The sequence below is a fragment of the Coregonus lavaretus genome, assembly GCF_964263955.1.
Source record: "Coregonus lavaretus genome assembly, chromosome: 3".
Lineage (NCBI taxonomy): Eukaryota > Metazoa > Chordata > Actinopteri > Salmoniformes > Salmonidae > Coregonus > Coregonus lavaretus.
Genome location: NC_139990.1, coordinates 11,619,790 through 11,647,498, shown reverse-complemented (window position 1 = coordinate 11,647,498; position 27,709 = coordinate 11,619,790). Strand labels below are relative to the sequence as shown.

Sequence of the window (27,709 nt, the reverse complement as noted above, 5' to 3'; positions counted from 1 at the left end):
TGTGGAATTAAGCAAAGCGAAACGACAGTCCATCATTACTTTAAGACATGAAGGTCAGTCAATACGGAACATTTCAAGAACTTTGAAAGTTTCTTCAAATGCAGTTGCAAAAACCATCAAGCGTTATGATGAAACTAGCTCTCATGAGGACCACCACAGGAATGGAAGACCCAGAGTTACCTCCGCTGCAGAGGATAAGTTCATTAGAATTACCAGCCTCAGAAATTGCAGCCCAAATAAATGCTTCACAGAGTTCAAGTAAAAGACATCTCAACATCAACTGTTCAGAGGAGACTGTGTGAATCAGGCCTTCATGGTCGAATTGCTGCAAAGAAACTACTACTAAAGGACACCAATAAGAAGAAGAGACTTGCTTGGGCCAAGAAACACGAGCAATGGACATTAGACCGGTGGAAAGTTGTCCTTTGGTCTGGAGTCCAAATTGGAGATTTTTGGTTCCAACCGCCGTGTCTTTGTGAGACGCGGTGTGGGTGAACGGATGATCTCTGCATGTGTATTTCCCACCATAAAGCATGGAGGAGGAGGTGTTATGGTGTGGGGGTGCTTTGCTGGTGACACTGTCTGTGATTTATTTAGAATTCAAGGCACACTTAACCAGCATGGCTACCACAGCATTCTGCATCGATACACCATCCCATCTGGTTTGGGCTTAGTGGGACTATCATTTGTTTTTCAACAGGACAATGGCCCAACACATCTCCAGGCTGTGTAAGGGCTATTTTACCAAGAAGGAGAGTGATGGAGTGCTGCATCAGATGACCTGGCCTCCACAATCCCCCGACCTCAACCAATCCCCCGACCTCAACCAGAGTGAAGGAAAAGCAGCCAACAAGTGCTCAGTGTATGTGGGAACTCCTTCAAGACTGTTGGAAAAGCATTCCAGTTGAGAGAATGCCAAGAGTGTGCAAAGCTGTCATCAAGGCAAAGGGTGGCTATTTGAAGAATCTCAAATATAAAATATATTTTGATTTGTTTAACACTTTTTTTGGTTACTACATGATTCTATATGTGTTTTTTCATACTTTTGATGTCTTCACTATTAGTCTACAATGTAGAAAATAGTAAAAAATAAAGAAAAACCCTTGAATGAGTAGGTGTTCTAAAACTTTTGACAGGTAGTGTACATTCATACTCACATAAACATACAAGAACATACAGAGCACACACACACACACACACACACACACACACAGATATGAAGACAGGAATAAGACACACCCTACTATATCCCCCAGGTCTGTCAGAAGAGTATGGGTGAGAAGTCACAGTGGAAGTGGCTGCTGTGTACGTGGGGAGGGCTCTCATTCTCAGCCTTCACACAGGTGGGGAGATCCAGGAGGGCCAAGGGTGGTGTGGGGGCTCTGGGCTGGGGGGCGCTGGCCCCTCTGGGGAGGGGGGGTTGCAGGCTAGAGGCTGGGGGCAGGACCTGGGCCTGGGTAGAGGTGTGTGTGAGAGTGTGTGAGGGTCTCTGGGAGTGTGTGTGTGAACGGGGGTAGTAAGTGGGTGGCAGGTAGGAGGAGGAGGTTGGGTGGTCTCGGCTCCCCAGTGTGGTGGTAGTAAACTGGGAACACTGGTTACGCTGCTGGAACACTGCTGGATGGCTGTAGATCTGATCCCACGGGTACGACTGGTAGGCTGTGATACCACCTAAACACACACACACACACACACACACTGACTCTAATGTCCAATCTCAAAATGTTGTGTGTGTGTGTGTGTCTAGGTGTTATCCCAACAGTGACTCACCGTGTAGCCCAGACTGCAGTAGGATCGGTCCCCCTCCAGTCTGTGCCTGGAAGTAGGTGTGGCCTCCAGCTGCATAGGTCACCACCCCGGGCCCGCCCCCCGGACCGAAGGTGAGGTAGGAGGGGGGAGGGGCACTCCCCTCAGGAGGGTTGGGGTTGAGGTAGGGGGAGGGGGTGAGGTAGGCCAGGCGGGAAGCCTGAGGTTGGTAGGAGACTGTAGCGCCGCCCTGGTGGCTGGAGGTCAGGTAGTGCTGAGGATCTATCTTCACTGAGCTGCTGCTGCTGGACAGGAGATCACTGCTGTAGTCAAACAGAGAACTGGGGACGACACACACACATAATGTAAAGAGATGAGCAGTCGCAGATAGTCACTCATAAATCAATCTGCTTTAATTACAAGTTGCAACAGGGAGACACCTCCAGCACAGAAAATGTCTAACGTGCCTTCTGTGAGAAGGCACTTATTTATATTAAATCAGAGGCTTGTAAGAGGTGAAAACAAAAGACAGTGACTTTGCCAGTTGCTACAGGATCAGTGTTCATAATGTCATTGTGTCTTCAGTAGCTCTGACGTCAATCACCATCAAACGATATGAGAACAACCCATAGCTTTCAGTAACAAGTCTAGTGAACATCAACCCGTACAACCAGAACACTGGAAATGTGTATTACAGACAGGGAAAACATAGTGTTAATCACTCTAAAATTAACTGTATTAATCTTCGATATTTCCCATTACACATAGGCATGGGTGTCTTTTCAGTTCCATTCAGCCTACGTCATGCAATGTCATTCAATTACTCACCCAGTGTCAGTCTGCAGGGTGAGTCCCTGTGTGTCTCTGTTGGGGGGGTGAGGGTGGGGCTCCAACACATCCATGAAGAAAGGCGATGTTGGGGTGGGTTGTGGGGTTGGTGGAGGGGGGGTTGGGGTAGGGTTGGGGGGGTTCAGGAAGGTAGTCAGGAGGGGGAGGCTGGCACGTCGTAAAGGGGGTGGGCTATACATGATAGGAGGTAGGTGCTCCACTGACCCCCCCTGAGGTAGCCCTCCCTCCCCTCCTCCTCTTGACCTGCCTGGGAGTCACATAAAGATATACAGTCAAACATTAACAAACATTAACAATTGTTTGTGTAGTGTGACTGATGGATGGATAGATTGACTGCCTACCTGTAGGGCTGGATGAGAGGCTGGCTAGCAGGGTGCTGTAGGACGGGAGGGCCTGGTTGGTAGGAGGGAGAGGTAAGGAGAGACCAGCGGGAGGGATGAAGGGGGTGATGTGTCCTGCAGCCGCACTATAGAGACAGACTAGAGTTAGTATAATCAAATCTCAGCTTCAGTTTGGCCATTATCACACAGCTCAAGACGGAGACCTTGTCAGTTCAAGACCCTGTCAGCCCTCCCAATGTATGCATCATGCAAGACCCTGTCAGCCCTCCCAATGTGGGCATGCTTCAAGGGAGGGTGCACATTGTCTGGAAGAGTTAATAGTGGCTGTTTTGGCAGATATAAAATGTGTTCTTTATTGTGGATGTCTGAAACCGGTGATGTCATATTGCTGTCTGAGCCTACCTAGGGTGTGGGTGTGGTGCATGGAGGGGGGTAGGGTTGGGGTCAGGGAGGCTGCTGCAGGTCTGTTTGTGTTCTGGCTTCACTGTAGAACGACTGGCCTTCCTCCACTTGGCCCTACGGTTCTGAAACCACACCTGACAACCAGAGAGGGGGAGGGATGAGAGGAGAGGGGGAGGGATGAGAGGAGAGGGGGAGGGATGAGAGGAGAGGGGGAGGGGGAGGGATGAGAGGAGAGACGGAGGAAGGTAGAGAAGCAAAATATAAACCTCAAATCCTAATAGGTCTCCTCCTGGAGAGTACTAACCATGATCCTCTGGGGCGTGACGCCCACCGTGGCGGCAATCTCCTTCCTCTTCTCTCCGTCTGGGTAGTGGTCCTCCTGGAACATACCCTCTAGCTGCTCCAACTGGTCTACACACACACACACTGGTTACACATAGACAAAGGCAATAGGTCAGAGTGGACACACACAGTCTCCTCACCAGTGCTGTAGAGTGTTCGTGTCTTCTTCTTGGGCAGGGAGGGCAACAGGGAGGGGACTCCCATGGTTACCGCTGGCAACGGGGGGAGGGGAAGCACCTGGCCACGCCCCCGGGCGCTGTAGCCAATTGAACGGCGGGTAGAGTACACTCGAGTCACCTTTACCTGTGGAAGAGCAGTGTGTGTGTGTGTGTGTTCGTTCTATTTAGTATATATCCAGTCCTTTCACATCTCCAAGTATTACATTTACATTTTAGTCATTTAGCAGACGCTCTTATCCAGAGCGACTTACAGTTAGTGAGTGCATAAATGTTTCATACTGGCCCCCTGTGGGAATCGAACCCACAACCCTGGCGTTGCAAGCACCATGCTCTACCAACTGAGCTACAGGAGGGACTAACTAGGGGTTAGCGGTTGTGTGAACTTTATAGAGCACTGTGCAGGACCCCATTGTAATGACATCACTCCTGAAAGTATGATGTCATCTCCTCTTGTCTGTCTTACCTGTAGGCTTTGGGTGGGAGGGAGAGGGGGGCTGACACTGTGGGGGCGCTTCACCCCACTGGGCAGAAGGGGTTGGGGGTGAGGTTTAGGCTGGGTGTGGAATAGGAGAGGTTCGGGGGGACAGTAGAACCCCATCCCAGAGCTCAGGTACCCAGAGTCATCATGAGTGGTGGTCGTCATGCTGATAGGGTCAGTTGTCACGCCGACGAGGTCGAGAGACAGAGCCGCCTCCATCACTCCTTTCTGCTTCTTTTCCTCCTCTACCTTCTCCTCCCTATCTCTCTCTCGCCTGTCATTCATCTCCTCTTCCTCTTCCCTCCCTCTCCTATCCTCAATCACCACCACCTCCTTTACTTCTTTCTCTGCCCTCCCTTTCCTCTTTCTCAACTGTCTCTTCTCCATCTCTCCTCCCTCCTCTTCAAAATCAACTACCACCTCACTCTCCTCTTCTCTTTCTGTTACTCCTTCCTCACCCATCTCTCCATTCTTCTCCTCCTTCTCTGTCTCTTCTCCCATCTCTTCTTCCTCCTCCTCCACTCTCTCTCTTCTTCCTCTTTGTCCTTTGTCCCATTCTTCTCTCTCTCCCCCCTCCTCTCCTCCGGTCTCATCATCTCCACGGTAACTCTCCTCCTCTTCATCCTCCTGTTCCTCACACAGGAGGCTTGGGCAGTCTGCATACAGCCACACAGAGCAACTTAGCATGAAATAAGACTGTCATAACATTACATAACACTCACTGAAATAGCATGATGGAGTGGCACAAAGTGACAAAAAGTTCAAAATAGTGCCACTGAGTATCATTGGGTAATGATTAGTCAGGTAAAAGCAAATACTGGTTTGGGTAAAATGAGAAGAATCTAGATTATGAGGTGATGTCATGTGGGCCTAGCTTGCACATAACAGTGTTCTAATGACTGTAATTAAAATGGCAGGTATGCTGAGGCCATTCGCTGCCTCACCTGCTCATTAATTAGGGTTACATGGAGAAAATCGGGCCGCTCTGAATTTAAAATGGATGGCCCTCCCTTCAGAAAAATATATTTTACCTGAACCCTCCTTGAATGCTTGAAAAAAAACAAGTGACCCTCCCCTATACCCCTGCACTGCTCTGAGTCAGAGGGGTTGGGTTAAATGCAGATGACACATTTTAGTTGAATGCATTCAGTTGTAAAACTGACTAGGTATCCCCCTTTCCCTATACCAAAAATTATAATTAAAACACCAAGTGGATAGCAGAGAACATGTCTACCGTTTACCCTCACTTCTTGGACAGATCAGAGCCTTAGATATGCAGTTTTAAAAACTGTTCTTCGGCCTGTTAGCATTACACGGCAACGCAGGAATTTTGATAGTGCACAAGGCTGCAGGCCAGAAGGTTGTGGTTTCGCAGACCACCGTGGACAAGAATCAGGGTGGAAAGATCTCCTTTATGGTAAAAGCATTGCATGAATCTATCATCGTATTTGCATGTCAGAGAAAAAATGGCCTTTTATAAACATTTCATACAATTCTACGTCATTTTACATATTAGCAGAATATTTTCAATTCCACACAAATTACCGAATTTACTGGCTAAGAATGGACAGAGAGATAGGCATATGTGTTAATCTTATCATATTTCTCCAATGCCAAATCAGTTTGTCTTGTTTGCAACGAAACTGTCCCTGTTTGCAAATAATTAAATCTGAGACGTCATTAAGAATCTCAGCATGGTACTTTCAAAAATTAGGACTACCTTTCCATCCCAGACAGAGTAGGCCTTCCGACGCAGCAGATTTAACTGCTGACTACTCTTCTTCCATAGCTTAACCCAATGACAGAAGGTCACAAGTGTTTCCCTAAAAGCTGTCTGGGTTTAAACATATATTGTACATAAAGTGAATCGCTTAAACAATTGAGTGACAGAATTAGATTACTTCCCAAGCAAAGTTTTTTTTTTTTTCAAGTATCCTCGGCTATAGAAGGTTGTAGCTCAGCCTCTGAATGTCAAATAAACTAAACAATGATATCCCCATATGCATAGGAGTCACTACTTTCCCGGGTATTTTACAGCTTGTTTCTAGCATAAAGCATCGCGGGCCAAAGCGCTATGCTTTTTACCATTTTCTTTTATAAAAAGTAGACATATGGCATAGCCTACCCTCTCATAACCCCTCAATTCCAGTCTTGGTTTTAATTTACCAGCCCTTCACTGACACGGAGGTAGACTATTTAAAGTGTGCATGGATGGATATAGCAGCCTAAAGGCTCATTTCGTCTGTCAAACAGGTAGGCTTACCTCTCATTTCTTAAATAGGAAGAAATAGGCTCCAACACAAAGCCCTCTTGTTGTTAGTAAAGTCTAATTAAAATGCAGACATTTAAATGAATTATGCCTACTCGAATTTGGCTACTTTCAGGACAATGAGCTGTCCATTTCCGATTGATTGTGTCACGGCTGCTGCTTTCAGCACCACAATGTAAGTTACTTGAATCTGGCTTATTGTGAGGTCAATAACTGATAAATAAGACTACACCATGGGCAAGAAACATATTGTTTTTAATCGAATCAATTATAGAGTAGCAAGCTATCAAAATTGACCTCCGGTCCTCCTCATCTTCGTGCTCTCCTCAATCTGAACATAAAATATGCTATAGCAGTGGTCACCAACGTTTTCTGACTTAAGATCTCATTCGCAGTCAAGAAGCAAGCTGAGATCTACCGCTCAGAATTTTTTTTAAACATGACGTAAAAAAATGAAACATTAACATAATAAAAACTGTTCTGTAGGAATGATATGTGTGTAGTAGGCCTAATACATTATCACAGCATATTGGTTATATGCCTGGCCTACCAATATTGTTATTCTCAGACCATATTATATTTCAAAACTCGAGCTTTGATAACAAAATCGATCAGTTTGTGTAGCACTTTCGAGGCACAGCTGAGCATAAATTGAAATAATTTGCTTTTTTATTTTTACTGGACTGATGGTACCTGCATCTGATGGTCATGGTGCTTTCACGACAACTGGGAACTCTGATAAAAACGATGTCAAATCATGACGTCAGCGATCTTCAGGTCGAAAAGTCGGCGCTGTAGAAAGATGCCAGAGTTTCCAACTTGGAATTCCGAGTGGATGACCTTTTAAAACGTTTTTTCCCCCCGAGTTCCCAGTTGTCTTGAATGCACTTAAGTCGGAGATTTCCGAGTTTCCAGTTGTTTTGAACATGGCATTAGCAGCGGAGGGAGAGAGAGAGAGCAGCAGAGGGTCCGCCTCTCACCGTCACTGCTCTCGCCTTCCTTTCCTCTGGTGAGACTGACCAGAGTGAGGGGACAATGTCTTCTACCTGATGGCGAAACTCGAGTCGCACCGCATCTGCCTCATGCACAAATTCATGTTGTTCCTATGACCAGAGAAAGTGAAATATTCCTCGATATTAAAATCGTCACGACGAACTGCTAACAAAAACAGTGTTGACAGTGCTTAATAAAAACTTAGACATGAACTCATTCATAAAAACGTTGATGTATTCTTTGACAGTCTCTCTCTGGTCATGGTTTTGCAAGTTATGAAATCTCATGTAGTCTAGTAGGCCTATCAAACTTCGCTGTGGCCGGGGTTGTGGAACCTGAAGGAACAGTGATTTGAGCTATCCGATTGGCCAGCGCAGTAGGCGAACTACATTTAGCCATAGATCTCCTGGTCAGACAAATGAACTGGTTCAAAATGGGAACACTTTCTGTACCCGGTGCGCAGGGCTTCTGAATCAAGTGCACCTACCGCCAACTGCGCAACAAGCCTTTATCGTTGGCTTTTCTACAGAAATGTTTGGTGATCGACTAGGAATGCTTGATCCGCAAGAGCAGAGCAGGCAGGACTCGGGGTTGGAATAGCCATTGCAGTGTGTAATGCAGCATAGTTTTATTTACACCATCAGCTATCTTAAAAATAACTTTGCTCTGTGCTTCTCCAAGCATGCACTTTGTAGCCTATAGATACTTTTATTGCGACCACACTAAATAGCCTACAGGCACACTTCATATTGCGCACCCAGCTGACCATTAGAGATGAGTGGCGGCATCGGGCACACGTCGATATATAGCCTAATAAGCAACCAATTCTAAAACAGAGAAATATAGAAATTTCATCAATTACATGACCCTCCCCTAGACTAGATTTAAAAAATAAAATAAAAAATAAAAACCTCCCCTTGACAAATTTATAAAAACCTCTTAGGCTTCACTCCCCCCTATCTGAGATACCTACTGCAACCCTCATCCTCCACATACAAAACCCGTTCTGCCAGTCACATTCTGTTAAAGGTCCCCAAAGCACACACATCCCTGGGTCGCTCCTCTTTTCAGTTCGCTGAAGTTAGCGACTGGAACGAGCTGCAAAAAACACTCAAACTGGACAGTTTGATCTTCATTCAAAGACTGAATCATGGACATTCTTATTGACACTTGTGGCTGCTTCGCGTGAAGGTAGAGACACCATTGTTGTCTCTACCTTCTTGCCCTTTGTGCCCAATAATGTTTGTACCATGCTTTGTGCTGCTGCCATGTTGTGTTGTTGTCTTCGGTCTCTCTTTATGTAGTGTTGTGGTGTCTCACGTCGTGATGTGTGTTTTGTCCTATATTTTTAATCCCAGCCCCCGCAGGAGGGAGGCCTTTTGGTAGGCCGTCATTGTAAATAAGAATTTGTTAACTGACTTGCCTAGTTAAATAATATTTTTTTTTGGAAAAAGCATGACCCTCCCCCAGTTTCATCCAGGTAGCTTACTCATTATGTAGCCTACATTTTGATCCATCACTAATAGCTAGCTTTCTAAAGTATAACGTTAACTCCATGAAAAACAGTCGCAGCCTGCATCTTATTAAAACTATCCAACAAAACAAAGTTAGGCTATTAGCTAGGCCAAATTCACTTGTAACTACTTGGATACTGTTTTTCGGTGATACGACGGGAGAGTTAACCTATTAGTGAAAGACCAAGTTAATTACTGTTTGAACAATGAATCAATTAATTAAACGACTGCAAAGTAATGAGTTAATTTATTCCTCACCGTAATCATCCGCTGACTCACGCTTGTCATCCATAACGAACCTGCTTTCACGAGCATCAAACTCTAAACTAGCAATTTGTTTACGGATAAGGTCAAACACGCTTTTAGGGAATTGATGCGTGAGTTTGCACAGTGATAAAGTTGATTGACAAATTAGATAGTTGAAGACAGAACAATCACGTGTAGAGGTTGAGGTGAATCAGCCAATGAGAGTCCTCAACGAGCCGAACAGACCCGAGTAGGGAGATTCCATTGATCAGAACACCTGGGAACAGAACGCAATAGGCCTAGGGACCTACACTACTACACAGGTGTGGTGTAAATGTCAGCACCCTTGTTGTGGTAATGCTATGCATGAACTAGCTCCATAATATGAAAACAAAATGAAATTCAGATAATTATTGTAAAAAAAAAAAATCTACACTGATATGGCCAGCCAGTTCCTCTATCAATTCAGAGACAAGACACCCTTCAAACGTTTGCTGGCATTCAAGGCAATGGTGATGGGTCTAACAGATGTATTAGTATTTTTATCTAGGGGGTATGCAGGGACCTTATGGCTAGCTTATGTTGAAACGTGTTACTCATATGGGGGGTCAGTTCTACAGCTGTAAAGTGCAAATATGGTAGGCCTACAATAATGTGTTTGTGATGCTGTAGTAGTAACATGTCACCCACGAGAGGGAGCTCAGCTCCATTGACTCCAACCCAGTTACTGTAACTGGCTACCCAACACCACTTAATTCCCTTCACATCTCTATAATATATAGTTACATGATTCACAAAGAATCAAGTACAGCAAGCACTAGCAGCAACACCAATACATCTTCCTTTCTCTCCCCTTCCCCAGTGAATCAGCCCAGTACAGATTCTGTAGCTTCAGGGAGGTATGTGGCGACTGGGATGTAACACCATAGTCAAACAGCAGAGGGCGGAGTGCACAGCATCACCCAGCCAGCAACACTCCATCCATGTATTACACGATAAACCCTCCCATTCTCCCCCCTGCCTCTCCCTGAAATGTACTGTGCACACTTACACTCCTCCTCTAGGATGTAAAAGCATTGGATTGGTGTAGACTGAAGGAGTGTCTGTCTAGAATAGTACCTGCCTACACCATTCCAATCCTCTCAGATCTACTAAAATGGTTAGGCACTAGGAGGTAGGGGCTAATGATTTGAGATTTAGGGTGTCAGAGATATATTTGTCTGTTCTATATGTGATATTTCTATTTTATCTGAACTATACAGAGCTCGCAACACCATTAGTCCCCTCATGTTCCACCCCCCTACCCACCCCATACCCTCAGCCAATAAAATCACAGATGACAGTGTGTTAACCAATGAGGTCTTTTATTTGGAACAGAGTGGCAAATTAGTGGCAGGGCCGTGGCGCAGAGGTCCGCCTCCCGGCACCCAGCAGCCAATGACAGAAACAGCCTTAAAAAATGCAAATGTATAAAAACAGGATGGGTAACAGCAAACAGTGTGGTGTGGCCTTCCACCAACTTGGCACACACACACACACACTCCCACACACACTCGCACACACACCTCTCTTATTTGGCTATGCAGACTTATATGGGTACAAACACACGTTAACAGTTGGAAGGTAAGTTTAGAAAAGACAGTTCAGGTCAGTTCTGTCTGTGATGTCAGTCAGTCCTGCTACAGACAAACAGACCGTGAGTGACAGATTGTGTGTGAAAAAGCAGACTAGCCCCACATTTAGCAATGAACAGGACCTACACACACGTCTACACAAGAGTCAGATGTGAAATAAGAGGGAGGTGTTCACTGCTTAAAAAAGAGGGGGCAAAGCAGGTGAGGTGTACACACACACAGGGGTAGGGGTACAGGTGTGACTACCTGACTATGGAAGAGCGTCAGAACTGCTGGAGCAGGTAAAATACACACCTGCCCACAGTACATTCCTCTCAGAACACACCCCTCACACACACACACACACAGACTAGTATAGTTTGACTCCCATGCAGTTGTTCTACAGTACTGAATATATTAGAAGCTACTAGTCCAGTCGTACTGGTGTGTTGGTTATTGTTACAATCTTAGATAGAAAGCACAGCCCCCACCCCAACTCCTGTCCCCACACCTACCGATGGACAACTTCTACTTGAAGAGTCACTTTCAGCATCGTAAGCCCCTCCCTCACAGTCCCAAAGATCAGCCCATCCCCAAACAGACAGCCAATGGAAGTGAAAGAGCGAGCATGCAGGGGATTGGATGGATACTCACTTATGCCTTTACACAACGGACCAAACACTAACCAACCAGCAACTGATCGATCACTTATTAATAACGTACTGAAACCACCTTGTGTGATGAGAATGATGATAATGTTTAGTGGGTGATATGATTTATATATATATATATTTAGTCAATGAAGCGCAGGTGATATATTTGTGTGTGAGCGTGCTTGCATGTGCGTGTGTATATACGCTTAAGTGTGTGAGCGCGTACTTGTGTGTGTGTGTGTGTGTTGAGAGCACAGCTCCACAGATTGACGTGATATAGAAATGGTGATCATGCGAATGGTTAGTGACAACGACAGAAAAAGTTTTTCAAACAATGATATTTACATATAAACCTTTGAGACCGCTAAATACACATCTTCTCGTTCGTTCGAGTATTATTATCATTATTATTTACCAACCAGCCCAGAACATTGATATATTATTGATTATTACTATCCATAACTAATCACCTTTGTGTTAGCATACAGCACCAGGGTCATATTCATTGACACACAACGGAAAACGTTGTAAAACGTTTTGCAATGGAATACGGAAATTAGCATTTATTGGACAAGTCCAGGTAGTCCCTCTCCCTGTTTGTCTGTTTTCTTCGTTTGGTGCCTAATGAATACGACCCAGGGATGTAGTGGAGGGTAAACACTCGTAATCTGTTGTTTAAACACCCCTTTACTTGGTGAACAGTGTATACACAACTACTACGATCAGGTAGCGTTGTTAGCATTAGCTAACGTTTATGTTACCCCAGCGGTTTGTTTACCCACCATTTTATTTACCACTATATCCCTGGTTAGAATCCCTTGCTAACTACCAGTGAATGTTGCCACAACGTTGTCCTGAGGTTGTCAGAGCGTTGTGGGAGGGTTCCCCTACTCCGATTGGCCAAGCACAGAGAGAGGGGTCCAAGCCGTGTGTGTGTGTGTGTGTGTGTGTGTGTGAGAGAGAGAGAGTGAGCACCAGGACGATGGAAGGCACTACAATAGAGACCTTTCCTCTAACCTTCGACCCCAGTGTCTGTGTGGCCAATCAGATGACACCCTCTCCTTCCTCCTCTGTTTGTCTCTGTCTCTCTCCCTTCTTCTCCCCCATCCCTCTTTCTCTTGGCTCATTCGCTTCGTGGAACAGACACTAGAGTATTGTGCTGGAACACTGGATAAGAGCTTGTGTTTTTACAAAATAATCAGTTCATTACATCATCAGAACAAGAATCATAATATCAATAACAACATTTACTTAAAAAAACTAAAACATTTGTGTGTATCATGTGTTTATGTATTTTTTTTTCAAACTGTTCTTTTTATTTTATTTATATTTTTTAAAGAAATTTCTGAGTCCACGGAGAGACGGGCACTCTCAGGAACAACTGGCATGGAGGACAGGAGCATAGGAGAGAAGAGAGGGGGGGAAGGATGGGAAGGAGAGGTGAAGCGACAGGATGGGAAGGGAGCTGGAGTGATAAACATCTCTCTCTCTCTCTCTCTGTGTTATGCGTAGAACTCCTCCTGTTTGTCAGCTTTCTGGTAGGTGACAGTGGCCTGCTTGGGTTCCTCCAGCGTGTAGCTGCCTTCATCCTTCTTCTTCATCCTGTACACCAGCAGCATGACCAGGAACGCTGCGAACAGGGCCCCCACCACGCCTCCCACTATCACCGCTGTGGAGGGAGAGATAGAGGAAGGGATGGCGAGGAGAGGGTGGGAGAGACAGAGCGGGAGGAAGGGAGAGAGAGAAAGAAAGAGGGTGGGGGAAACAGAGAGAGAGACATATGGTCAAACAATGTAGAACTCATTCTGAATAGGACAAAAGATTCAGAACACACAGAGACACATACACTAATGCCATGCAAGTGGTTGAAGTGGGCTAGTGCTGACCACTGGTATACAGACCACTGGTGTCTCTAATTTTCTACTGCTTATATATGCCTACTGGAGAATAGGGAATCTAAATAGATTAAAATATAATACAATAACCCCGGTACGGTAAATTGAATGAGTTTAGTGAGTACCGGCATCTTCAAGTACCACTTTAAGCACTGCAGGCAATGCTAACATATGATCTGACATCTGTAATTATCATCTATCATACCCAAAGCTGTGTGTTGTTACATAGTATCTACATAGTACACGCTAACATCATGTGTCATGACTGTCCCTACATATTAAGATCCTGTGTCACTAAGACACACAAATCATGTGTGGGCTACTGTTCCTACACACACTACAACACACTAACAGCATGTGTGTCCAGGGCACAGACACACTAAGGACACAGTTAGCCTGCTTTGACTCCTGCTCTTTACCGATCACCACGAAGTCAGCGAAAACCACCGCCAGCAGGCAAGCAATCAGAATGGCTGGGGGAGAGACAGACAGCCAATCAGAATAAAGACAGAACGGTTACGCCCCGTCAGAAGAATACGGCGAGAAAGAGAGAGATGGAGTGAGATATACTAGAAGAGGGAAAGGTTTGCTATGGGTGGTTTAATTTTTCAGACAGATCGACAGACAGTGTTAAATAAGTGTGTGTGTCCTTACCTATCAGAACCTCCTTCCTCTCCAGGATGTTCTTCTGAGGAAGTTGAGCGGCAGAACTTCCTGTGTTAATTGTGTTGCCAATCAGATCAGGTTCTGCCCCAGTCTCCATGCCACGGCCACGCCCAACAACCTCGTTGCCCTGGCGACGGTCCTCCTCCCGGATCTCAAAGTCTCCACTGGGTCCATTAACCCCTAACTCATTATTCTGAGAGAGAGCCAGAGAGAGCCAGAGAGAGAGAGAGAGCCAGAGAGAGAGAGAGAGAGAGAGAGAGAGAGAGAGAGAGAGAGAGAGAGAGAGAGAGAGAGAGAGAGAGAGAGAGAGAGAGAGAGAGAGAGAGAGAGAGAGAGAGAGAGAGAGAGAGAGAGAGAGAGAGAGAGAGAGAGAGAGAGCGCAAAATAAAGAAAGGTGGCAAGAGTGAGAGAGAGAGAGAAACACACAATTACCATGTCAGTTCACTCAACACATCAGATAGAGAACCCAAATAAATGTCACATTGTCTCTATTTAGCTGGATGATAATCATGTAATTAATCATTAACGATCCTACTAACGAGGACCACCTGCATTTCTCACTCCACGTGATGGATAAATACACACAGGATACACACAAACACACACCATTGTCGTAGAAGGCTGCTGTGGGCGTGTGCTCATCTCTGTGGGCGCGGCTTTAGTAGGCGTGGTCACCAGAACCCTGGGCTTGAAGGGGGCGGAGCTAGACCTCTCAGTTAAGGCTGGGCCAGTCGTAATGGGTGGAGCTGTTGTCTCTGGGAGGGGTGTGGTCTCTGTCTCTGCAGTGGTCACTTCTTCCTCTTCTTCTTCTTCCGTAGTGGTCTCCATAGGCATACTGGTGGTGGGGTCTGGGGACAGGTAGACATCCTCGTCCTCTTCTGTGGTGACCAGGTCCTCCACACCACTAGAGGGTGCCGCGCTCTCCGCCAGAGGCGTCGCTGTGCTGGTGGTCACCATGGGAACAGCCGCAGCGCCGTGGGGTGAGATGGTAGTCTGGGCGGCTCTCGCTCTTTCTCTTTCACGTTCTCTTTCTCGTTCCCTCTCTATTTCCCGTTGCCTCTCTCTTTCTCGTTCTCTATCCCTCTCCTTTTCTCTCTCCCTCTCTCTTTCCCTCTCTCGCTCTCGTTCTCTCTCCCGCTCCATCTCCCTTACTCTCTCTCTTTCCCTCTCCCTCTCCCTCCCCCTCTCCCACTCTACCCCACTCTCCCCCTCTCCCTCAGTGGGTAGTGGGGTGGGGAGAGCGTCAGGGTTGGGATTGGGCTCGGCTGCAGGTGGGGCCGAGGGGGCGGGGCCAGTGGCCTGGGTGGTGGAAAGGGGGAGGGGCTCCTCAGTGGTGAAAGACACACCCACCGCTGTAGGGTTGACCTTCATCTCTGGAACTATGGAGAGAAAGAAAGAGGGAAGGAGAGGGATTCATTGTTAAACTAAATATGAACAAAAAATGTATCAGAGTGAGAGGAAACGAGAGAGGAAGAGCGAGAAACAGAGATAGAATGGCTAAATACAGTCATAGAAGCTAATCTGAAACAAACAAAGGCCTCTTACAACAAGAGTTATGGAGGTAATGCTACACACGCACACGCACGTGCATTAATCAAACACGGGAACGGGACACAGAAACCGAACACACATACGTAAACTAAACACACACACAATGGCCTGTCTGCATTAGATCATCTGATCTGCTGTCTGTAATCAGATTACAGTAAATAAAATCACTTAATCTGGGTGAAGGCCTGGCTACTGGGGGGGTGTGTGCGCGCGTTCAGTCTGAGTGTGTGTGTTCAGTTCCTGTGTTTGGTTAATGCACGGCGTGTACGTGTGCGTTTATGTGCATGTAGTCCCTGTGTTTAGTTTGACCTCAGATTTGGGGTTGGGAGTCAGAGCTGCAGATTTATAGTGGCTTGCGAAAGTATTCACCCCCTTGGTATTTTTCCTATTTTGTTGCCTTACAACCTGGAATTAAAATGGATTTTTGGGGGGTTTGTATCATTTGATTTACACAACATGCCTACCACTTTGAAGATGCAAAATATTTTTTATTGTGAAACAAACAAGAAATAAGACTAAAAAACAGAACACTTGCATAACTATTCACCCCCCAAAGTCAATACTTTGTAGAGCCACCTTTTACCTCAATTACAGCTGCAAGTCTCTTGGGGTATATGTCTCTATAAGCTTGGCACATCTAGCCACTGGGATCTTTGCCCATTCTTCAAGGCAAAACTGCTCCAGCTCCTTCAAGTTGGATGGGTTCCGCTGGTGTACAGCAATCTTTAAGTCATACCACAGATTCTCAATTGGATTGAGGTCTGGGCTTTGAATAGGCCATTCCAAGTTTTTAAATGTTTCCCCTTAAACCACTCGAGTGTTGCTTTAGCAGTATGCTTAGGGTCATTGTCCTGCTGGAAGGTGAACCTCCGTCCCAGTCTCAAATATCTGGAAGACTGAAACAGGTTTCCCTCAAGAATTTCCCTGTATTTAGCGCCATCCATCATTCCTTCAATTCTGACCAGTTTCCCAGTCCCTGCTGATGAAAAACATCCCCACAGCATGATGCTGCCACCACCATTCTTCACTGTGGGGATGGTGTTCTCGGGGTGATAAGAGGTGTTGGGTTTGCGCCAGACATAGCGTTTTCCTTGATGGCCAAAAAGCTCAATTTTAGTCTCATCTGACCAGAGTACCTTCTCCCGTATGTTTGTGGAGTCTCCCACATGCATTTTGGCGAACACCAAACGTGTTAGCTTATTTTTTTCTTTAAGCAATGGCTTTTTTTCTGGCCACTCTTCCTTAAAGCCCAGCTCCGTGGAGTGTACAGCTTAAAGTGGTCCTATGGACAGATCCTCCAATCTCCGCTGTTGGGCTTTGCAGCTCCTTCAGGGTTATATTTGGTCTCTTTGTTGCCTCTCTGATTAATGCCCTCCTTGCCTGGTCCGTGAGTTTTGGTGGGCGACCCTCTCTTGGCAGGTTTGTTGTGGTGCCATATTCTTTCAATTTTTTAATAATGGATTTAATGGTGCTCCGTGGGATGTTCAAAGTTTCGGATAACCCTGATCTGTACTTCTCCACAACTTTGTCCTTGACCTGTTTGGAGAGCTCCTTGGTCTTCATGGTGCCGCTTGCTTGGTGGTGCCCCTTGCTTAGTGGTGTTGCAGACTCTGGGGCCTTTCAGAACAGGTGTATATATACTGAGATCATGTGACATATCATGTGACACTTAAATAAAGTCCAACTGTGTGCAATCTAACTAATTATGTGACTTCTGAAGGTAATTGGTTGCACCAGATCTTATTTAGGGGCTTCATAGCAAAAGGGGTGAATACATATGCACGCACCACTTTTCCGTTATTGAATTTTTTTCATTTCACTTCACGAATTTGGACTATTTTGTGTATGTCCATTACATGAAATCCAAATAAAAATCCATTTAAATTACAGGTTGTAATGCAACAAAATAGGACAAACGCCAGGGGGATGAATACTTTTGCAAGGCACTGTAAACACAGCAGCTGTCACCTCTTAAACCAACAGGCTGCAGAGAATGTTCACACACACACAATCTAACATAGGCATGTTTGAACGTGTTGGCGGCCTATGTACACACACACACACACACACACTACACACTACACACTCACAGCCAGATCCGGAGCCTGAGAAGAGGTCTTCATCATCATAGAACTCATCTCTAGAAGAACCTTCTGTATCCCAGGTCTGACCCTGGAGAGAGAAAGAAAAGAGAGAGAGGTTATTTTCTAGACAGACGCCCTGTTTGTTTATTTTGTCCATTTCATCAATCATAGAAAACGTAGTTAGATGACAGACTACTTTCAAAATTATAAAGCCAGAGAGAGAACCTATCCATTAGTAAAAAAGAAGATGAGAGATACACACACAGAGAGAGAGAGAGAGAGAGAGAGAGAGACTAGAAAAGAGAAGAGAAGAGAAAAGAAGAGAGAGATGGACCATTAGCTTCCATTAACAGTCTCACGAGAGACTGCCAGACTGAGTTCTATTGAGTTTTATAACTGACCACTATTGAGTTGAGTATAAGTACTATTGTAGTGTCTAAACCAAAGCTGAAAGTTTGGCAGGCCAACGTTGTTTTTAGCTCTATAATGGCTTAGAGATGAGAAGAGTTGTTTGTTGGTAATCTCAATAAGTGGATGTGGGATACATAACAATGTGTGTCATACTTTTAAACAGCCCAGAAAACACTGTTTCACATGAGAGTTACATACAGTCAGAAAAAAAGCTAACGATGAGAGGGACGTTTCAATACCAGCATAAAACCATAAACACCACAGCCATAGTACACCACAATAATCCAGGTAGATAACATTAGAACGGCTCATCTACATTTTGAAACAAACTGGGATTCAAACAAACGCAGATAAACAAGCTGTGCACTGTGTTTGACTTTTAACTGGGATTTACGCTACTGTCTGGTCCTGTGGTCGTGCTGTGATAACCTAGCGACCCCAGGCTTAGGTCAAGAGAAAGGTGACAGGATCAGGGTGAGCTCCCGCCGGCCTGAATGTCCTCACATCCACCATCTCTGACCTTCCCCAAAACGGTTAAGTCCCTTACGGCTGAGGACATGTTACATATGGGGTGACTTGGAGAGATGTGGGGTGGTTCAGGGTAGATACGGTAGGTTCAGGGTAGATACGGTAGTTTCAGGGTAGATACGGTAGTTTCAGGGTAGATACGGTAGGTTCAGGGTAGATACGGTAGGTTTTGTTTGGATAATTACTGTAGTACTATCAGCTAGCTGCCTACTGTTTACTATAAACTGTTGTGTTAACAGTCATCATATCTTATCTTAAAGTCAACCTCTGGCTGGCAGGCAGGCAGGAAGGAAGAAACACAGACAGACAGACAGACAGTGCTAGGTAGCTATTGTAATCCCACTGCTCTCTCTGCCTCCAGGAAACACAAAGGAAACTTGATGCCACTGAAAGCAAATTAAACCATCATGGAATGTAGAAACTAGAAACCTGACCTCAGTGTGGCACTTCTTGCTTCACTATGGACAGTACTAGAACCAAACTCAACTGGAACCCTATTCACTCCATAGTGCACTACTTATGGCACCCTATTCCCTGTATATTGTCCTACATTTGGTCAGAAGTAGTGTTATTTCCTCTATAGTGCACTACTTCTGATGCACTGTGTTTTACTTATAGTAGTAGTGCACTAGAGGGAATAGATTTTCTCTGAGCGATTAGTGCTTTTTGAGGTCGGTTTGGGTTAATAAAAAAGTATCTTGTTTTTTCAATGTAGTTTTTGATACTTTTTTAAACATGAAATGCATTAGGAAATAATGACTTTAAAGTGATTTGAGATTTTTAATGGAAATTCCAAAGCCACAAATAGTGAACATTCAAATGCCAAAATATTGAAAACATTCCATTGTCTCTGTCAGGTCCACATTGGGTAGACATCAATAGAAAGAGGAAATTACTATGAAAAATGAAATATTTCAGTTGTGTATACGTATTTCTTCATTTCTATTTGATGACCTTTTAATTTTTTATTCCTTAAAGTCATCATCTCATCTCAGCCAGCCAGACAACCATCTAACATTATCTCTGTGCTCCCCATACTGTACCGTCTTTGAGTCATCCTATTTAGCTAGGCTAGTAGCTGCCTAAGTACGCTGCAGAGCTGTCTGACAAAATCATTTGACTAGTTCTTCAAAGTACATAGTAATTCGCAGTCTTGAATGTATGCCCTAACTTCTACAACTATCAATCGGGCAGAGCTACCTCACCAACGGTCTCTAACCCTCGTCTGTACATTCCTCTCTTATGCAGTCTGTGTGTAGGCTATCCTTCTCTGTCCAAGCCGGGAAGAACAGGTGCAATGGATTATGGTCATTGTAGTTAATAACCATGTTTCTGCGCTGAACTAGGTTGCATATTTGCCTAATGGAAACTCCCAGCGTCCCACATACAGTAGTTCTTGATTTAATTTATCTCGTGAATGATTTGATTTCTCTAGAGAAACGGCGTGCTGAGCTCACACAAAAAAAGAACTAAATGGAATTCAACTAATTGAACCGACGTTGGTCAATTAGTTGTTTAATAACTCAGCACTAGCTCTGAGAGATAGAACTAAAATATATAACTATAAGAGATTGAAAGAGAATGTAGTAGTGTAGGTTGAAATTAAAGTTCTTTAGAAATTGGAAAACTACTAAATGTTGTTTTGATTCTCTTAGCAGGTCTGTAGAGAAACAACATTCATATGGGCGTCTGGAAGTCTGAAAGTAGGTAGTCTGAAAGTAGGTAGTCTGAGAGTAGGTAGTCTGAAAGTAGGTAGTCTGAAAGTAGGTAGTCTGAAAGTAGGTAGTCTGAGAGTAGGTAGTCTGAAAGTAGGTAGTCTGAAAGTAGGTAGTCTGAAAGTAGGTAGTCTGAAAGTAGACTGAACCTTTCTTTTATTGCAGGGTCGCGGCTACTGTTACGAGCAAACCCAACGATCAGCCAGCATTTTAAAGTGCTGAAAAGACATCTCAAACCGTTCATGGTGGCAGTGTGTGTGTGTGTGTGTGTGTGTGTGTGTGCGCGTCTATAGCAAGGATTGGTTTTACAATGAGGCCCGTTGCTAGGAGCAACCTCTGCCTTTTACAGAAATTCCCATATCCCACAGTGAGGCAACCACACACACACACACACACACACACACACACAACTGTAACTAAATAGGCAGGAGTTATGTAACACCAATAAACAACCCAAAAACAAGTTAAAAACAGACTGTTTCTCTCCTTCAGCTCTCTCGCCCTTCATCGCTCTCCCTTTATCTTTCCTTTCATCTGTTTTTCTCCCTTATCTATCCCTCCTTCTCCCTTTATCTCTCTCTCCCACACCCTCTCTCTCAATCTTTCTCTGATTGTTATTGGAGCTGTGTCAACAACCCCCTCCTTCCTCTCCTCCCATCCCCGCATCTTTCCCCTCCTCCTCAGGCTAGCTGGGAGACTGTCCCTTGAAGAAGCCTCTCACATACCACCCCTGATTACACACACACACACACACAAGCAGAACACAGATGCACTGTGTCTCACGCCTGCTTTGTTTTCCTCTGTGTTCAGTCTGAGTAAGCATGTAGGTTATGTCTGTGTTTGTTTATGATGTGTATGAGAGAGAGAGAGAACAGAGAGAGATGCATGTCTATATAATTGTTTATATATGTATCCTCTATGTTTATCCTTCTACAGTAATGTCTCTCCATCCGGAGGGTAAATATATATGAGCGCATATTACAAATGTAAATGTATGGTATGACCTACTTCTGGAGTGTGTTACTCTGTGTGTAATGACTGTGTGTGTGTGTGTGTGTGTGTGTGTGTGTGTATATATGTACATACGTGTGTCTGTGCTCGTATAAACAAGTGTGTGTGTGTGTGTGTGTATATGTGTGTGTAATCACAGGGTTTGTTTGTGGTGTGTGTGTGTGTGTAAGTGTGTTATGTGATTTTGGGTGGCGATTACAGCAGAGGCTGCAGTTTGTCTGCACACAGACAATCAGGAAAGTCAGCTAAAAACAGAAGGACATATACGCTACACAACGCAGGGTAGTTAACACACCACTGTGAGAGCTGGACACGCATGCATACAATGCATTATGATGCAGTTATAATTAATGTACGACTTGTCATGAGCATGTATGACGTTCTTATAATGTCTTATAAATATATCTTGAAGTGTAACAAATACAGTGGGGGAAAAAAGTATTTAGTCAGCCACCAATTGTGCAAGTTCTCCCACTTAAAAAGATGAGAGAGGCCTGTAATTTTCATCATAGGTACACGTCAACTATGACAGACAAAATGAGAAAAAGAATCCAGAAAATCATATTGTAGGATTTTTTATGAATTTATTTGCGAATTATGGTGGAAAATAAGTATTTGGTCAATGACAAAAGTTTCTCAATACTTTGTTATATACCCTTTGTTGTCAATGACACAGGTCAAACGTTTTCTGTAAGTCTTCACAAGGTTTTCACACACTGTTGCTGGTATTTTGGCCCATTCCTCCATGCAGATCTCCTCTAGAGCAGTGATGTTTTGGGGCTGTCGCTGGGCAACACAGACTTTCAACTACCTCCAAAGATTTTCTATGGGGTTGAGATCTGGAGACTGGCTAGGCCACTCCAGGACCTTGAAATGCTTCTTACGAAGCCACTCCTTTGTTGCCCGGGCGGTGTGTTTGGGATCATTGTCATGCTGAAAGACCCAGCCACGTTTCATCTTCAATGCCCTTGCTGATGGAAGGAGGTTTTCACTCAAAATCTCACGATACATGGCCCCATTCATTCTTTCCTTTACATGGATCAGTCATCCTGGTCCCTTTGCAGAAAAACAGCCCCAAAGCATGATGTTTCCACCCCCATGCTTCACAGTAGGTATGGTGTTCTTTGGATGCAACTCAGCATTCTTTGTCCTCCAAACACGACGAGTTGAGTTTTTACCAAAAAGTTATATTTTGGTTTCATCTGACCATATGACATTCTCCCAATCCTCTTCTGGATCATCCAAATGCACTCTAGCAAACTTCAGACGGGCCTGGACATGTACTGGCTTAAGCAGGGGGACACGTCTGGCACTGCAGGATTTGAGTCCCTGGCGGCGTAGTGTGTTACTGATGGTAGGCTTTGTTACTTTGGTTCCAGCTCTCTGCAGGTCATTCACTAGGTCCCCCCGTGTGGTTCTGGGATTTTTGCTCACCGTTCTTGTGATCATTTTGACCCCACGGGGTGAGATCTTGCATGGAGCCCCAGATCGAGGGAGATTATCAGTGGTCTTGTATGTCTTCCATTTCCTAATAATTGCTCCCACAGTTGATTTCTTCAAACCAAGCTGCTTACCTATTGCAGATTCAGTCTTCCCAGCCTGGTGCAGGTCTACAATTTTGTTTCTGGTGTCCTTTGACAGCTCTTTGGTCTTGGCCATAGTGGAGTTTGGAGTGTGACTGTTTGAGGTTGTGGACAGGTGTCTTTTATACTGATAACGAGTGGAGGACAGAGGAGCCTCTTAAAGAAGAAGTTACAGGTCTGTGAGAGCCAGAAATCTTGCTTGTTTGTAGGTAACCAAATACTTATTTTCCACCATAATTTGCAAATAAATTCATTAAAAATCCTACAATGTGATTTTTTTTTCTCATTTTGTCTGTCATAGTTGACGTGTACCTATGATGAAAATTACAGGCCTCTCTCATCTTTTTAAGTGGGAGAACTTGCACAATTGGTGGCTGACTAAATACTTTTTTCCCCCACTGTATGTTAAAAGCATGATGAGAAAAGTAAAGTGTGCCAGCTAACTCCTGGGTTGTTACATACAAGTCAGTCTTTGTTTCAAGTCAAACTTATGGTGTTCTTTCAGAATGTTTAGGAAAGTTAGCTGGCTAACTCTCATCCTGTTTTGTGACATAGTTCTACCCCTCTTGACTCAGTAAACCCACCCTTATTCAATGAGCTGTAATGTGTAGATTGTAGCAGATAGAACTGTAGTGTATAGAGCAGAAATTCGACATGCCAGTGAATCATATCCGTTCTACACAACACATTTCTATCTGGCCATTTGGTTCCATGACGTTGCACCCTCCAGTCTAGAATAAGCCATTTTGTTTTTGAAGTTAACTGTGGTTATACATTGCTGTCTGAATTACGTGTTATTTTATGTCCAGACTTTTCCGGTCGTGGCTGTTTTCCAGTGTGTGTGTTTATGCGTGCGTGTGTGTGTGTTTTTCTGGTTTCTAACAGGTAGATCCTGCTAGGTCAACCAGCCCCCAAGCTCTCTCTCACAGAGACAGGGAGCTAAACTGTGATTCACCTCAAAATAAATATGAGCTCTCCATAACACACAGTCTGCTACACAGAACTAGGGGCTAGTGCATCTATGTCAATACTTTGCATATGTGTGAACTCAATAACTGTTGACGTGCACAACTGTTGTCCGGTCCCAGCTCAAGCCTATTATTTTGTGTTCCTGATAACTGCATGCTCTGGTTTAGTGCTTTATGATTGCCTCAAGCCATTGTGTTTATAGGTGTAGTAATATGGTGACTCCGGTCGTCAGTCGAGCGATGTTTCCTCCGACACATTGGTGTGGCTGACATCCGGGTTAAGCGAACAGTGTGATAAAAAGTAGGCGGCCAGGAGGGTCATGTTTCGGAGGACGCATGACTTGACCTTCGCCTCTCCCGAGCCCATTGAGGAGTTGCAGAGATGAGCCAAGGGACCTAAAACAGGGTATAAAATATGCTTGTGGCCATACCACGCTGAACATGCCTGCTCAGGGTCGGGCCTGGTTAGTATTGGGACGGGAGACCGCCTGGGATTACCAGGTGTCGTAAGCTAAAAATAAATAAAACACTAATATATATTTTGATTAGATAGGTATTCAACCCCCTGAGTCAGGGGTGCAACTTTCACTGGGGACATGTCCCCCCCACATTCTGAAATTGCATTTTTGTCCCCGCCAGTTTTATCATTGGAATGTGACACAAAACGAGGCAACGGTGTGCTTTAGGACCATGCGGACGCCTCCGAGCAGTCGGGTAGGCTGTTTGGAGTGTTTATCCGATTGGATTTTAAAAAAAATCAAGGCAAAGGGTGGCTACTTTGAATAATCTCAAATATATATATATATATATATATATATATATCTTCTTTGGTTACTACATGATTCCATGTGTTATTTCATAGTTTTGATGTCTTCACTATTATTCTACAATGTAGAAAATAGTAAAAATTAAGAAAAACCCTTGAATGAGTAGGTTAGTCCAAACTTTTGACTGGTACTGTATGTATGTATGTATGTATGTATGTATGTATGTATATATATATATATATATGTCCCCCCACTTCTAAAACCAAAGTTGCGCCCCTGCCCTGAGTCAACACGTTAGAATCCCCTTTGGCAGCAATTACAGCTGTCAGTCTTTCTGGGTAAGTCTAAGAGCTTTGTAAACCTGGATTGTACAATATTTCCCCATTATTCTTTTTTTAAATTCTTCAAGCGCTGTCAAGTTGGTTGTTGATCATTGCTAGACTGTCATTTTCAAGTCTTGCCATAGATGTTCAAGCTGATTTAAGTCAAAACTGTAACTAGGCCACTCAGGAACATTTAATGTCATCTTGGTAAGTAACTCCAGTGTATAATTGGCCTTGCGTTTTAGGTTATTGTCCTGCTGAAAGGTGAATTTGTCTCCCAGTGTCTGGTGTAAAGCAGACTGATCTAGGTTTTCCTCTAGGACTTTGCCTGTGCTTAACTCTATTCCTTTTATTTCTATCCTAAAAAACTCCCTAGTCCTTGCCGATGACAAGCATACCCATAACACGATGCAGCCACCACCATGCTTGAAAATATGAAGTGGTACTCAGTGATGTGTTGTGTTGGATTTACCCCAAACATGACGCTTTGCATTCGGGGCAAAAAGTTCATTTCTTTGCCACATTTTTTGCAGTATAACTTGAATGCCTTATTGCAAATAGGATGCATGTATATTTTTTATTCTGTACAAGCTTCCTTCTTTTCACTCTGTCATTTAGGTTAGTATTGTGGAGTACCTACAATGTTGTTGATGCATGCTAAGTTTTCTTCTATCACAGCCATTAAACTGTAACTGGTTTAAAATCACCATTGGCCTAATGATGAAAATCCCTGAGCGGTTTCCTTCTTCTCCGTCAACTGAGTTAGGAAGGACGCCTGTATCTTTATAGTGACTGGGTGTATTGATACATCAACAAAAGTGTAATTAATAACTTCACTATGCTTTAATGGATATTCAATGTCTGCTTTTTTTTTACCCATCTAGCAATAGGAGCCCTTCTTTGTGAGGCATTGGAAAACCTCCCTGGTCTTTGTCGTAGAATCTGTGCTTGAAATTCACTGCTCGACTGAGGGACCTTAGAGATAATTGTATGTGTGGGGTACAGAGATGAGGTAGTCATTCAAAAATAATGTGAAACACTATTATTGCCCCCAGAGTTAGTCCATGCATCTTATTATCTGACTTGTTAAGTACATTTTTACTCCTGAACTTATTTAGGCTTGCCATAACAAAGGGGTTGAATACTTATTGACTCAAGACATTTCATCTTTTCATTTATTTTATTTTATTCTAAAAACATAATTCCACTTTGACATTATGGGATATTGTGTGTAGATCAGTGACACAAAATCTAAATTCAATCAATTTTAAATTCAGGCTGTAACACAACAAAATGTGGAAAAAGTCAAAGGGTGTGAATACTTTCTGAAGGCAATGTATACTGTATGTGGCCCAAGCGGGAATCAAATCCACAACCTTGGTGTTGCACCATGCTGAGCTTCAGTGAGTGGACTAGCACATTTAGAAAAGGTACATTTGCCATATTTTCCTGTGCCCATCACAGACTCAACCCTCTCTCTGCATCCATCTCTCCCCCATTCCTCTCCTGTCTAAGACAGCTGGTTGACTTGAGTGGCAGCCAGGCTTGGTCAGGAAGTTCGAGAGAGAAAGAATGGGCGGCAGGTAGCCTAGCGGTTAAGACTGTTGGGCCAGTAACCGAAAGGACGCTGGTTCGAATCCCTGAGACGACTAAGTGAAAAATCTGTCGATGTGCCCAAGGCACTTTACCCTAATTGCTCCTGTAAGTCGCTCTGGATAAGAGCGTCTGCTAAATGGCTAAAAATGTAAAAAGAAAGAGAGGAGGTGTATGTGAGGAGTGTGACAGAGAGATTGGGTTACCAGGTGATGACCTCGTTTAGACACCTGCCACCTTCAGCAGAGATTAACACAGAAACCCTTCGCACGCACACACATACACTTGGCATCAAAACCAAGTTTCAGAGGGACCAGTATCTTAATCCTGTCAAGGTAGAGTTAGGGGACAGAGAGAATCCTGTAACAGCGATGGTAGTTTAACTCGGCATACATAGGTTCAGTTTGCACCTAGCAGGGAGGGCTAGGCGAAGCGAACGTCTGTGCTCGCATACTCTCTGAAGACCTTCGATTGAAAAATGAGAAAAAAGTGGCAATAATACTGTTGTTTGTCCCTCTTGAGCCACTGCAGCAACAACATAGCCAAAAACAGTCTGAATTAATCTAAGATAAATCAAGAAATCGTCATAAACTTTGACGTTTTTGCAGAGGAGATCTTAGTCGTGCAATTTACATCTAACTAAGATGTTTGGTGCAGTATTTCTCAAGTGATAAAATGTGCATGAAAACAAACACTTCACGTTCCCACTCCTACTAGGAGTAGTACTGTTGATTTAATCACAGACGAAGGGGCGTAGACTTTGGCTACCGAACTTCGACTTGTCTCAAGAAAAAATGGTGTGTGCACGAACAGCCGGAAAAAACCCTGTTGAAGACCAAAACGAACAAAAACGTAACAAAATGGGCCGCACCCATCTTAGTTTGCAATTGGAGTTTGGCAATGCCTGGTCAGCTCAGGTCACAATACATTTTGGAAGGTCAAACCCATTCAAAAATGTTTCTGAAACAGAAACCAGGCTGGCTAACTGAGGA

General features: G+C 44.2%; 1 protein-coding gene across 1 annotated transcript in view; it reads right to left on the bottom strand.

Moving 5' to 3' along the window:
* Nucleotides 1-10,693: 10,693 nt before the first annotated feature.
* sdc3 (syndecan 3) overlaps nt 10,694-27,709 on the bottom strand; it is a 36,042-nt gene continuing 19,026 nt past the window's right edge. The window contains exons 2-5 of the mRNA XM_084157522.1: nt 17,825-17,906; nt 14,790-15,562; nt 14,172-14,376; nt 10,694-13,291 (exon numbers count right to left, since the gene is read on the bottom strand). Coding sequence (XP_084013648.1) covers nt 13,125-13,291; nt 14,172-14,376; nt 14,790-15,562; nt 17,825-17,906 — 1,227 coding nt within the window. The 3' untranslated portion in view covers nt 10,694-13,124. The remainder of the gene's footprint in view (nt 13,292-14,171; nt 14,377-14,789; nt 15,563-17,824; nt 17,907-27,709) is intronic.